General features: G+C 38.5%; 1 protein-coding gene across 1 annotated transcript in view; it reads right to left on the bottom strand.

Moving 5' to 3' along the window:
- PIGU (phosphatidylinositol glycan anchor biosynthesis class U) overlaps positions 1 to 8,800 on the bottom strand; it is an 81,234-nt gene extending 72,434 nt beyond the window's left edge. The window contains exon 1 of the mRNA XM_042931172.1: positions 8,607 to 8,800. Coding sequence (XP_042787106.1) covers positions 8,607 to 8,736 — 130 coding nt within the window. The 5' untranslated portion in view covers positions 8,737 to 8,800. The remainder of the gene's footprint in view (positions 1 to 8,606) is intronic.
- Positions 8,801 to 15,102: the final 6,302 nt, after the last annotated feature.

Here is a 15,102-nt window from a genome sequence, read left to right as displayed (position 1 = left end):
AACAGGAATTCTGTACCATTTTTGCAACTTTTTGAAATCTAAAATTATTTCAAAATTAAGAGTTAAAATAAAAAAGCACATTACAGATATGCATTTACTAAAAGAAAGATGGCCATGAAATACTCTTAAATGAAAAGCAGGTCATAACACAGTATGTCAGTATGATCAAATTTTATTTTAAATACTTATTTTAAATATTTATTTTAAATAAATATTTTAAATATTTATAAGCCTTGATCCATTTAATTATTTGAGAGAAAATGAATATGTATTCAATGAGAAATGCCTCAAATTAAACATAAACCTTAGGCATTAAACAAAATAAATAAAAATTTAAAATACAGCAACCATCTCTGCTGATAAGATTACAGAAGATGTTTAGTTTCTTTTACCTTTTCTTCATTTTCTGAATCTTTAGCAATGAGCACTATTTCATAATTATTAGAAAGAAACAGGAAATTTAATTTTAAAAGAATGAGTGAAGGATAAGAAAAAACATAAACGGACACACAAAAAACTATAAAAGGTATGAGCTTATATATGCCTAAAATCTCAGAAGTACATGTAAGAAACTGATATACGTAAGAATCTGGTCCCTCCAGGGAACACAAGTGGGTGGTTATAGGAAAGTGGTATGGAAAGGTGCCTTTTAATCATATAGCCTTTTGCACCACTGGTTTCTCAATCCTGTGATAGAATTACCTATTCAAAGATAAATAAAACAAAATCAAAGTTACAAAGCCTGTTCCAAAAATATATATTTATAATGAGTGGGCCTTAAATGGACCCACCCTAGAAGGAAACTTAATCAGTTACAGAGTTCATACTGGCTGTTAAAATAAAAAAAGCTATTGCTCAAGACAGCTATAACTGGTCCTTATACTAGGACCAGAAAGAAATTTGCCCCACGGAGCCACATAAAGAGGTTGCTGTGTAACACAACTATTCAACCCTTCACTAACAGCTTAACTGGAGACCCCAGGAGATGATTCATCAGGCCACTTCACAGGGCAACTCCCCACCTAAGTCAATGGCATCCTACCACAGAGCAGTAAAAGCAATTCAACAGAGGACCAGTAAGATGCTGTCCATAGACATCACTCTCCACTGGTTTAATCCAGAGGGAGATTGCATACTTTTTAGGCAATTGTCTAAAATGTAATTTCTCTCAGATATGCTTTTGCTAGGATATTGTACACCTCAAAATTTGTTAATGTGTTTTCTGGCAAGTGCTTAGAATGTGGCACTGCTATCATGATGATTAAATATGACCTCATATTACTTAATAAATAATTGATCTAAGGAAAGAGTTAACCTCATGGAAACATTAAAAAACAAACAAACTATCATTTACTCCCACCATCTATAACATTAAAAAGTGTAGGAAGAGCATCAACTCAAAATATTTTTACTTGAATACATTGATATTTATGATGAACTTATAATGTCATTACTCTGGTGCACATGATTGAAAACTTTGGCATGGTCTGCAGTACATTTGGGAACATATGAATTACAGAGTAAAAAAATCCTCTAGAATGTGATGGTGAATTTACTCCATGTATAAAAGAAAAACCAGGGCCCCAAATTCTAACATATATAACTATGTTCCAATAATATTTTGCTGGGAACATTTTAACATAGGTTTCATAAAATGTCTGTTTGGGGAGAAAAACAAAATACTCAAAACAATACAAAGAACTCATAGCTTTAAGCCATTCTTTTTCCTAGAGTACCCCCCAAAATAACACCTGTAAAAAGTACACCAGATAAATTGAATAAAATTTCAGCTTCATGGGATTATTATCCAACAACTAATGCTTCAGAATAGTTGACCATAAAAACTAATTAATTATTGCTGACTATTCTAAAATACAAGGGTTTTTTTTATAGGGTCTCAACTCTTTTTTTTTTTAAGATTTTATTTTTAAGTAATGTCTATACCCAACATGAGACTTGAACTTACAACCCCAAGATCAAGAGACATACTCTACCAACTGAGCCAGCCAGGCACCCCAATAAAGTATCTCAACTCTTTTTTTTTTAATGTGTATTTATTTTTGAAGGAGAGAGAGACAGAGCATGAGCGGGGGAAGAGCAGAGAGAGAGGGAGACACAGAATCTGAAGCAGACTCCAGGCTCTGAGCTGTCAGCACAGACCCCAACGTGGGGCTTGAACTCACAAACTGCGAGATCATGACCTGAGCTGAAGTAGGACGCTTAACCAAATAAGCCACCCAGGTACCCCAAGTGTCTCAACTCTTAACTGATAAATCCCATGAAGTAAAAATTCTTATTTAGTTACCTTTACATATTTTTCTTATGGGTGATAATAAAAACATATTATGTAGCATAAGACAAACATTGTCTGGGGCGCCTGTCGGTTAAGCTTCTGACTTCAGCTCCGGTCATGATCTCGGGGTTCATGCGTTTGAGCCTTGTGTCGGGCTCTGTGCTGACAGCTCAGTGCCTGAAGTCTGTATCACATTCTGTGTCTCCCTCTCTCTCTATGCCCCTCCCCCACTCACGCTCACTCACTCGCGCTTTCTCTCTCTCAAAAATAATCATTAAAAAAAAAAAAAAAAAAAAGGCAAACATGGTCTTTGAGCTTCCCATATCAAGAAGGGCATGCATTAAGCTTGTTCAAAATAAGTAGTATCTATATTTCTAGCCCAGAAGGCCCAAGAGACAGTGTCATTCCCATAGCAATGAACACACCTAGCATCCAGAACTTGCTTTCTAAATAACTTTTTTCAATAAAAGAAACCAGGATTCCTTGGAGAAGTGGTCAATTCCAGGGCTAGACCAAGAGAAAAATAAGGTAAGACTAAAGCATCTTGTGGTTCCAGAAAGTAATGAAGTATTAAAAACACCAGAACAAAACAAAACAAACAAACAAACAAAATAGTGAGGAAAGTATGTCCAAGGACAAAGGAGTCAACCTGAAAGAGGTTGCAATGGCCAAAGATTTTGAGCATCAAAATAAAGATAATATGGATTATAATCCAGAGAATAAAATAAATACCTATAAGTCCATACAGATGTTAAATAAATAAGGAAGAAGGGACAACTCTTCCTTACAGAAGATTCCAATTCATAATGAAGAAGGAATGAGGGCAATAGAAAAGTCATCATTAGAACACCATAGTAATGACTGCTGCAGGCAAGATCATCAACCCATAAGTGCAAAAAGTAGTGAGTAAAAACTTTAGAGAGACACAAGATATATACAGAGCCCCTACATATATCCCCCCAAATGTTTATAAATTAAAAAGGGAAAATAGTAACTTTACAGTGGAGAAACCAGGCAGATACTATCATAACCAAGGGATTAAGGTTAACACCATCAGTAATAAGCCATTTCAATATGAGGTACCTCGATCCAATACATTGAGAAGATCACATCATTTCAGTGGGACTTTTCCCCAAAATCCACGATCTCAATCTTACTATGAGAAACATTAGACAAACCCAAATTGGGAGACATTGTTTGTACAATACTTGACCAGTATGTTTCAAAAGTGTCACAGTCATAAAAGACAAGGCAAAGCTGAGGAACTCTCACCAATAGAAAAAGAATGAGGGCCCACCACCAAATGCAATATATGATCCTAAATCAGATGCTGGAACAGGAAAAGAATAGTGGGAAAATGGTAAACTCTGAGCAACTACAATTTATTTAATGGTATTATATGGACATTATTGTCTTAGTAGTGTCTTAGTTCTGACCAATGTACTCTAATTATGCAGGATGTAAACATGAAGGGAAGCTGGATGAAGGGTATACATGGCATCTCTGTACTATCTTTGCAAATGTTTTGTAAATATAAAATTATTTCAAGTAAAAAGCTAAAAAACAAAAAAAGTAGTGGTATCCAGTCTCTGGATCCCACTGCCAATTTGCAGGAAACACAATGAACACACAAATATGTTAAACTGAACCATGAATATACAATCAGTAAAGTCCAAACTATGGGAAACACTAGAGGTCAAATGGTCTGGGTTCTTCAACAGATAAGAAAAGGATGGTATGGATGGGGACCTTAAAGATTAGGGGAGACTTAAACCACATATAAAAACGTTTAAGGGCAACACTAAGCTATAGCAACTAGGGACACTCATTAGAGCAATAAAACAAAGAGGATGTAAAAATGTCATAAGTATAGGGATGCCTGGATGGTTCAGATGGTTAAGCATCCAACTCCTGATTTCAGCTCAGGTCATGATCTCATGGTTCATGAGTTCAAGTCCCATGTCGGGGGCTGTGCTGACAGTGTGGAGCCTGCTTGGGATTCTCACACTCTCCTTCTCTCTACCCCTCCCCGGCTTGTTCTCTCTCTCTAAATAAACAAACAAACAAACTTAAAAAAAAAAAAAGATGTCATGGGGGCACCTGGGTGGCTCAATCAAACATCTGACTCTTGGTTTCAGCTCAGGTTATGATCTCACAGTTTCATAAGTTCAAGCCCCACGTCAGGCTCCAAGCAGACAGTACAGAGCCTGCTTGGGATTCTCTGTCTCTCTCTCTGTACCTCCCCAACTTGCACTGTCTCTGTCTCTCTCAAAATAAATAAATTAAAAAAAAAAAAAAAGATGTCATGACTATAAAAGTCAGGATAATGGTTATTTAATGAAGGCGCTGAGGGGCTGTGCCTAAAATGGGGCATACATAAGGGCTTCTGGAATAAGTGACAAAGTTCTGATTCTTGATTTGGATGATGCCTACAAATGTGTTTTGCTTATAATAATTCACTGTGCAATACATTGTTGTGTGTGGTTTATTAATTCTCCATTTTGTTTAACAATAAAAGTTCTGGTTTTTTTAAAGTAGTGCTATCAGAAGTGTTCTTCCTGACCCTGACCCTCATAGCTGCATTGGAGGTGGGTTTCTAAATAAGCACTTATAGCTTGGGCTCTACCCTAAACTCAAGAAGCTAAGCCCATATTGATTCCTAATCATTAGAGCAAAGGCTGAGGAATATATATGATTAAAAAATATATATGATATATTTGATTAAAATATATGATTAAAAAATATATGATTAAAAAAAAAAGTTCCAAAATTATTTCTGACAGATTTCTATGCAAGATGGTATAGAGTGCACTCTGGCGGAACAGCAACGCCTAAAGACTGCCAGCTATTCACACAAAACATTATGTATGTGACTTAATCTCTCTGTGCTTCCATTTTCTCATCTATAAAATGGGGTATTTACACATAAAACTATTTACATCTTAGGGCCATTGTGGTGATTAAATTAGTTCTTAGACATATCTAAAATGCTTAGAACAGTGCCTGTCATATAGAAAGCACTATATTAGTGTTAGTTACTGTCTGAGAAGCACATGCTTGCATTTTTGTCAAGTAGAATATTTATATAAATTTTAGTTGGACTACCAAATAAACTGATGGGTCTGTAGAAATGAATGACATAGAAAAAATGTCTTTCCTATTATAATGGGTATCCGTTATTTTCACCTACCCAGGATCAATTTCCCCCTCTTCTGGTAATAGCACTCTGGTCTTCCTATAGGATGCCCCCTCTTCCATAGTTTGGAAGGTTGTCCCCTCTCCAAAGACGTAGATAGATAGATATTATTTTTAAGGTTTTATTAAGTAATCTCTACACCCAACATGGAGCACAAACCCACAATCCCAAGATCCAGAGTCACACGCTCCACCAACTGAGCCAGCCAGTAGGATACATATAATATGTATATGGATACATGACTTAGGCTGACCACAGTAATTGGCTTAAGAATTGGCATATAACCCAAATAAATTCAATGTGACTCAATTCCAAGGCTTTCGTTATGTTTGTTGAAGAAAAGTCACTCTCCTTCCACTGGATCTGACACTGTGAGGATATAAAAGTCAGAGACTATTGGGGCCAATCTTGCCAATACCCAAGAAGAGCCCTCCTGAATGCAGTCAATGCCAAGACAGAGAAAGAGTTAGTCATGATGAGATCATTGAGTCTCTGTATCTAGCTAGATTTGAAGTCACCATCTACCCTGCCTGAATTGTTCTGTTATGTAGGCCAATAAGTTCACTTTTTATTATAATTTGCGCAGTTTGAGTTTGGATTCTGTCATCTGCACATGAAAGAACTGACAACATGCCAAGTTAAAACCCTTCAGATATTTGAAGAAAAGAATCATCTCCTCCAAGTTTACAACTTCTCATTTATTCCCATTAAAAATCACTCTATGGTTACAGTCAAGCAAAATCTATTTGGATTCACAGTCCTTCACCCAAACAACTGGTCACTCAAAAAACTCATGTGGAATGAATGAATGTCATGTGAAACCAGAGGGGCTCCTACTTCAATATTTTTAAATGCCTGCCTTTTAGGGTTAAATACAATCACTTGCTTTTTAAAATATCCCGTCTTAAAGTATACTCTGAAGACAAGTGATACAGATGTACCAACCCCGCTTAAAACAGGACAAATAATTATCCTGACCCCATCAGATTCAGATAGGTGATTAGCAAATCTCCCTCTAGCTCTGACACTGGCCCCAAGCTCCAGACCTAAACCTCTGAATATCATACTATCACCCTATACATACATCAAACACTTAACTGCTATCCTTTCTAACTCACCTATTTTAGCCAATATCACAATTGTTCTCCTGATTATTTAGATTCAAAATCCTAGAATTAGCTGTTTTGGCTTTCGTTATTGTGCTAAGAGCTTAAACATGGATTATCTCATTTAATGGGGTACATATTATAACTTCCTATTTTACAGATGAGAAAAATTATGTTGGAGATCATACAGATATATGTAGAGAAGCAAAAGAAGACTCAAACCCTTTTAAAGATCCCAGACCCTGTGCTCTTAATCATCATATTATATTGCCTCATCTTAGGATCCTTCACCCTGCCCTTCCTATATGTAACCAGATCTTATGTTTTCTTTTCTTCAACATTTATTTAATAGTAACAATGTAACTAATTACTCTATGCAAGGCACAAAGGATTCAGTAATGAGTAAAACAGTTTTGGCCTCCAAGGAACTCATAGTACAATGGAGAAACCAGATATAAACAAATAATTATAATAAAAAGTGACACATACTCTTAATAGAAGTATGTATAAAGTGCTAAGAGAACAGAGGAAGGAGGGCCTAATACTGCCTTGGGGCTTTTGGTAGCCAGAAGAAAGCAGGAACCAAGTGGCTTCAACCCAAACAATTCAGTTTGTTCAACAAATAACTATATGCAAATATTATATGCAAGGATTATCAAGTGTAAGCTCTCACCATCACACATAAGAATTACTACTACCTTTATCACCATTTGTCAACTGGGAAACCTGGGCATATTACTTAACTTCTCTAAATTTTGGTTTCCTCATCTGTAAAATGGGGGAAATAACACCATCTAACACACGGAATAACTTGGGGATCAGAGGCTTACCATAGTCTTTCATATATAGTATTTTTAGAAACCTAAGCTTGAATTATTCATAAAACAACCATTCATTATGCCATTCCCCATTCCAGAATGTCTATGGGATAACATCAAAACTCTAGCATTTAAAGTTCAGGGACACAAAGAGAATTTCTGGGGTGCTGTTACTCCTGTAATGTTTTGTTTTATGATCTGGGTGCTGGCTAGGGGTGCTGGCTACATGTGTATACAGTTTATAAAAATTCACTGAGTTCAACACTTATTATACGTGCATTGATGTACACTGTACTTAAAGTAAAGAAAGTTTTTTTATAAGTCTTAAATTCTGGCCCTAACCTAACCCCTACCCCATTTCTCCTTCACTTTGTACATTTTGCACCCTTCAACATTTTCTTGGTCCTGTTTACCTTCTGCTACCAGGAATTCTTTCTCTAATCTCCCTTTCCAAATTCTACATCCCTCAACAGTTAGCTCACAGCCCACATCCTTGGGAAACTGGAAAAAGAGAGGACACTTCCTTCAGGGTTGAAACTCCAAGAAAGGAACTGGATGTACACGGGAACAACATTTTCCAAAAAGGATTATAACTATCTGTCTCTCCCAGTAGCCTGTGGATCCTTCAGCACAAATTCTGTCTCACTGTAGGCACTGGTATAAAATAGTGGATGAAGAATTTAAGAAACAGTAGGAAATGCTGTAGTACAAGTCCCAGACCGAGAACACGCGTCTAAGCACACCCACTCACTCTACTGGCTTAGGCAAGATAGGTCCCCTCACTCAGGGAACCCCTCACACACTATCCCATACCCCAGGGAGCACCACCTACAATCCCTCACCAAAACCGAATCACCTCTGCAAATCCCAATCCACCCAGCACGCCCTTTTCTTATATGTATCCTTTCTCAGGCCACGCCCCTCTGCTCAGGACCCGAGGGGGACACACCCCCTCAGCTCCCCACGCCTCAGGTGAGTAGGCCCCTGGGGCCCAAACCTGGCCCCACAGTCCTACGCCCCCTCCCCTCGGCAGCCCCGCCCTCAGGCTCCGCCCTCCCACCCTCCCCGAGGGCGCCAGAGCGGGTCAATTCCCTCAGAATCTCGTGCTTGAGGCCACTGCCCCCGCCTCCCATTCACTGAGGCCAGGAGAGCACAGGCGGGGCCTGGCCACCTACTCCAGCCAGTGGCCTCACCTCTCTTCCAAGAACTCAGTGGGGACACCACCTCCACCCGTTCGGAAATGAATTCAGCCAGACTGGAGCGGAACAAGGCCGCCCGCACGGTCACTGCCACTACCAGCACCAGAGCCAAGGGAGCCGCCATGATAGCTGGGGTGGGCGCGCAGGCGGGGAGGGAAACGTGAGGCGGAAAAGCCTCGCGACCTGTGCGCCACCCTCTGTAGTTCCGCGGCCAGGCGCGCCTTGCTGCTGCCACCGGAGCACACATACTGGGGACTACCACTCCCAGGAAGCCTTGCGGTGAGATGGGGCGGGGCGACGTAGAGCGGGGCTTCTCAAGCTTGTAGTAAAGGGTTGGGCGACGTCTCTTAAGAGAGCAGGTGTTTCGTAAAAGCGCTCTGCGCTGCTAAGTAAGCAGGTGAAGGCGTGTCTTACTAGAATAATGAGCAAGTTTTGAGGAGTTGTTAATTTCACTCTTTTGTGTACGTTTTAAATGTTAAGATGTTTCCCTTTTATGTTTTAAAAATAATATTAAATATGTACTCATTTATGTATTCTGCAATTGTTTATTGAACACCAAGTATACGCCAGGCACTATATTGGGTTTTGAGGACACTTTTTGGAGTGCTCTGTTTGCTCTGCAGCCTTGAACAAGTTGCTTAATCTTTCTGTGCCTCAGGTACCTCATGTGGAAAATAACGCTGCATGTTAGCCGGTCCTTATGAGCTAGCCAGAAAGGATTGAGGAATGTTTAGAAATTTTGCTGGTCGCTTTTAAAACACAGCCATTATCAAAAATTAAATTATATAAACTTACAATTAAATAAGTTATATTAAAACAAGTTAATAAATACTCAAAACTTATTACTTACTTTTTTACTACACTTTTGTTTTATCTGTGCTTTTTTTTAATTTAAATTTTTTTTAATTTACATCCAAATTAGTTAGCATATACTGCAACAATAATTTCAGGGGTAGATTCCTTAGTGCGCCTTACCCATTTAGCCCATCCCTGTTTTTATATTATTTTTGTTTCCTTTCCCTTATGTTCATCTGTTTTGTCTCTTAAGGTCATCATATGAGTGAAGTCATATGATATTTGTCTTTCTCTGACTGACGAATTTCACCTAGCATGATACCCTCCAGTTCCATCCATGTAGTTGCAAATGACAAGATTTCATTCTGTTTGATTGCTGAGTAATACTCCATTGTATATATATACCACATCTTCTTTATCCATTCATCCATCGATGGACATTTGGGCTCTTTCCATACTTTGGCTATTGTTGATAGTGCTGCTGTAAACACTGGGGTGCACGTGCCCCTTCGAAACAGCATACCTATATCCTTTGGGTAAATACCTAGTAGTGCAATTGCTGGGTGTAGGGTAGTTCTATTTTTAGTCTTTTGAGGAACCTCCATACTGTTTTCCAGAGTGGCTGCACCAGCTTGCATTCCCATCAACAATGCAAAAGAGATCCTCTTTCTCCGCATCCTCGCCAACATCTGTTGTTGCCTGAGTTGTTAATGTTAGCCATTCTGACAGGTGTGAGGTGGTATCTCATGGTGGTTTTGATTTGTATTTCCCTGATGATGAGTGATGTTGAGCATTTTTCCATGTGTCGGTTGGCCATTTGGATGTCTTCTTTGGAGAAGTGTCTATTCACGTCTTTTGCCCATTTCTTCACTGGATTATTTGGTTTTTGGGTGTTGAATTTGATAAGCTCTTTCTAGATTTTGGATACTAACCTTTTATCTGATATGTCATTTGCAAATATCTTCTCCCATTCTGTCAGTTGCCTTTTAGTTTTGCTGATTGTTTCCTGAGCTGTGCAGAAGCTTTTTATTTTGATGAGGTCCCAGTAGTTCATTTTTGCTTTTGTTTCCCTTGACTCCAGAGACATGTTGAGTAAGAAGTTGCTGTGGCCAAGGTCAAAAAGGTTGTTGCCTGCTTTCTCCTTGAGGATTTTGACGATTTCTTGTCTTACATTTAGGTCTTTCATCCATTTTGAGTTTATTTTTGTGTATGGTGTAAGAAAGTGGTCCAGGTTCATTCTTCTGATTGTTGCTGTCCAGTTTTCCCAGCACCACTTGCTGAAGAGACTGTCTTTATTCCATTGGCTATTCTTTCCTGCTTTGTCAGAGATTAGTTGGCCATACATTTGTGGGTCCATTTCTGGGTTCTCTATTCTGTTCCACTGATCTGAGTGTCTGTCCTTGTGCCAGTACCATACTGTCTTGATGATTACAGCTTTGTAGTATAGCTTGAAGTGCAGGATTGTGATGCCTCCTGCTTTGGCTTTCTTTTTCAAGATTGCTTTGGCTATTCGGAGTCTTTTCTGGTTCCATACAAATTTTAGGATTATTTGTTCTAGCTCTGTGAAGAATGCTGGTGTTATTTTGACAGGGATTGCATTGAATATGTAGATTGCTTTGGGTAGTATCAACATTTTAACAATATTTGTTCTTCCTATCCAGGAGCATGGAATCTTTTCCCATTTTTTTGTGTCTTCTTCAATTTCTTTCATAAGCTTTCTGTAGCTTTCAGTGTGTAGATTTTTCACTTCTTTGGTTAGATTTATTCCTAGATATTTTATGGTTTTTTGGTGCAATTGTAAATGGGATCGATTCCTTGATTTCTCTTTCTGTTACTTCATTGTTGGTGTATAGGAATGCAACTGATTTCTGTGCATTGATTTTTATATCCTGCAACTTTGCTGAATTCATGAATCAGTTCTAGCAGTTTTTTGGTGGAATCTTTAGAGTTTTCCATATAGAGTATCATGTCATCTGCGAAGAGTGAAAGTTTGACCTCCTCCTGGATGATTTGGATGTCTTTTATTTCTTTGTGCTGTCTGAATTCAGAGGCTAATGTTTCCAATACTATGTTGAATAACAATGGCAAGAGTGGACATCCCTGTCTTGTTCCTGACCTTAGGGGAAAAGCTCTCAGTTTTTCCCCATTAAGGATGATATTAGCATTGGGTCGTTCATATATGGCTTTTATGATCTTGAGGTATGCTCCTTCTATCCCTACTTTCTTGAGGGTTTTTATCAAGAAAGGATGCTGTATTTTGTCAAATGCTTTCTCTGCATCTATTGAGAGGATCATACGGTTCTTGTTTTTGAGGTTATTTATCACTACTGTATCACTATGGCAAATATTGTATAATGGCGTGCCACTGCCCATCAATTCCTATACTGGTGTTGTCAGGTTAGTATCTTGAAATCCCTCCCAATGAGCGTGTTTACACACAGAAATCAGCAGGCACTACAAATCAGAGTTTTGGACTTTGGAGAACCCATTGATAAGCATTAAGTAGCACACTACTTCGTTAATTAATGTATGAAAAGTGCTTATTTGAGTGCTTAAATGTTAGCTACAATAATTAATATTAAATAAATACATAAGAAAATTTCAGGGCTGTAGATAAGATGAAACAGCTGGTATGATCAAGAATAACTTGGTGGGGGAAAAAAGAATAACTTGGTGGAAGTGTGGTGGTAGCACTGGACAGGGCAGTCAGGGAAGTCTCTGGGAAGAGGTGACATTTGAGCTGACACATAAAGGATGAGAAACTAATCAGAGCTGACAAGTGGAGGAAACAGACTCTGAGTCAGGAAACAGTAAATGTGTTTGAGAGAGAAAACAAGTGTGTTCCAAGTGGAGAGAGTAATAGAAGGTACGGGGGAGAGGCAGACAGTGGCCAATTAGGTAGGGACTTGTTTGCCATAGTTGGGAATTTGGGAATTTATTCAAAGGGTAATCCATGCGCCATTGGAGGATTTTAGACCAAAAAGTGATGTAGTCAGGTGTATATATATTTTTAATTTCTTTCTTTCTTTATTTTGAGAGAGAGAGAGATTGAGCAGGGGAGGGGCTGAGAGAGAAAGAGAGAGAATCCCAAGCAGGCTCCACACTGACAGCATGGAGCCCAATGCAGGGCTCCAACTCACAAACCATGAGATCGTGGTCTGAGCTGAAATCAAGAGTTGGTCTCTTAACCGACTGAGCCACCCAGGTGCCCCAGTCAGCTATATATTTTTAAAAGATCACTATATCCCCAGGCTCTATACGGGGTATTGGGGAATATTCCAGTGGCAAAATTGCACCTTCTGCCTTTTTGGAAGTTGGAGAGTAGCTGAAGAGATGTGATAATCTTAAGAGTAACACAAAAGTAAAATCACAAATCATAATGAGTAAAGGGAGAAAACGGAGCAGGATGCTAGGAGAATACAAAAATCAGCCCTGGAGCTGATAGCTTTCTTGACCAATGGGAGGGGTAGGTCTTCAGTGGGAGAGGCAATTAGAAAGGAATAGAAAGAGGCATTCTCATCCTTTGAGCCCTGTTCTGCCAAGCACTGTGCCATACTTTTAACACAAATGAGCTTATTTAATCTGTATAACCTCCCTTCCTAAAGATACAAGTGTTGGTATCCTCTTTGACATAAAAGGAGGAGATATATGTATTACATCATCATAGAGTGAAGTGTATTACATCATGAAAAGTGGAGGTGATTATAACACAAACCTCATGGTGAAGATTGAACAAGATTATGTAATGTAAAATGGTTAGTCCATACCATTTGCTTGGTATATATTAGTTAGCTGTTTTATTTTTGTTTACATCATCCTACAGATGACTTAAAATTTCTTCTTAGGGTGAGGATTGTCTTTGGGAAAAAACATTTTAGGTAGACCCAAACTAGTGGTTCTTAAACATGAGTTTGCATGGATCATAGACCTAAATATTAGAACTAGAACTGTAAGACACCTAGAAGAAAACATAGGAGTAAACCTTCATGACCTTGAGTTAGGCAATGGTTTTTTAGATACCAAAAGCACAGGCAACAAAAGAAGAAATAAATAAATTGAATTTCACAAAATTAAAAACTTGTGCCTCAAAGGGAACTATCAAGAAATAAAAAGACAACTCACAGAATGGAAGAAGATATCTGCAAATCATATATCTGATTAGGGACTTTTATTCAGAATATATGAAGAACTCTCATAACTCAATAATGGAAAATAAATAACCCAATTAAAAATGGGCAAGGATGGGGTGCCTGGCTGGCTCAGTTGGTGGAGCATGTGACTCTTGATCTTGGAATTGTAAATTTGAGCCCCAGGTTGGGTGTAGAGATTACTTAAAATCTGTAAAAAAAAAAAAAAAAAAAAAAAATGGGCAACGGATTGGACTAGACATATCTCCAAAAGAGACGCAAATGGCCAATAAGCATGTGAAAAGATGCTCAACATCATTAGTTACTAGGGAAATACAAGTCAAAGCCGCAATGAGATATTACCTCTCACCTATGAAGGTGGCTACAATAAAAGGCAGATAATAACAAGTATTGGCAAGGAAGTGGAGAAATTGGAACCCTCATGTATTGGTGGTGGGAATATAAAATGCTGCCCCCACTTTGGAAAACAGTTTGGCAGTTCCTCAAAATGTTAAACATAGAATTGCCATATGAACTAAAAATTAAACTCCTAGCTAATATCCAAGAGAAATGAAACATATCCATACAAAAATTGTACATGAATGTTCACAGCTTGTTCATAGTTATTATTCATAATACCCAAAAAGTGGAAACAAGGAAAATATTCATTTTGTTTGTTATGAATGGATGAACAAAATGTGGTATATCTATCCAATAGACTATCATTGAGTAAAAAAAAAAAAAAAAAAAAAGGTACTGATACATGCTACATAGATGAACATAGATGAACCTTGACAACATGCTAAGTAAAATAAGCCAAACACAAAAGACCACATATTGTATATAATTCCATTTATGTGAAATGTCCAGAATAGGCAAATCTATAGAGATCGAACACAGATTAGTGGTTGTCTAAAGGTGGTAGAGAGGTGGTTGGCGGGGTAGAGAATAGGAAATGACTGCTAATGAGTACAGGATTTCTTTTGGGAATGATAAAAATGTTCTAAAATCAGATTGTGGTGATGGTTGTACAACTCTGTGAATATACCAAAACCACCGAGCTATATACTTTAAATGGGTGAATTTTAGGGGCACCTGGGTGGCTCAGTCAGTTAAGTGGCCGATTTTAGCTCAGGTCAGGATCTCATGGTACGTGAGTTTGAGCCCCGCATCGGGCTCTGTGCTGATAGCTCAGAGCCTGGAACCTGCCTCACATTTGTCTTCCTCTCTCTCTACCCCTCCCCTGCTTGTGCTCTGTCTGTCTGTCTCTCTCTCTCAAAAATGAATAAACATTAAAAAATTTTTAATGGGTGAATTTATTGCATGTATGTTATGTCTCTATATCTTTTAAAAAATGAGCAATCAGGGGCTCCTGAGTGGCTCAGTCGGTTGAGCGTCCGACTTCGGCTCGGGTCATGATCTCACGGTCCGTGAGTTCGAGCTCCGCGTCGGGCTCTGTGCTGACAGCTCAGAGCCTGGAGCCTGCTTCAGAGTCTGTGTGTCTCTCTCTCTCTGACCCTCCCCCATTCATGCTCTGTCTCTCTCTGTCTCAAAAATAAATAAACATT

This window comes from Panthera leo, chromosome A3, assembly GCF_018350215.1.
Source record: "Panthera leo isolate Ple1 chromosome A3, P.leo_Ple1_pat1.1, whole genome shotgun sequence".
Classification (NCBI taxonomy): Eukaryota; Metazoa; Chordata; class Mammalia; order Carnivora; family Felidae; genus Panthera; species Panthera leo.
The sequence above is the reverse complement of the archived record's forward strand: the minus strand, read 5'-3'. Positions and strand labels throughout refer to the sequence as shown.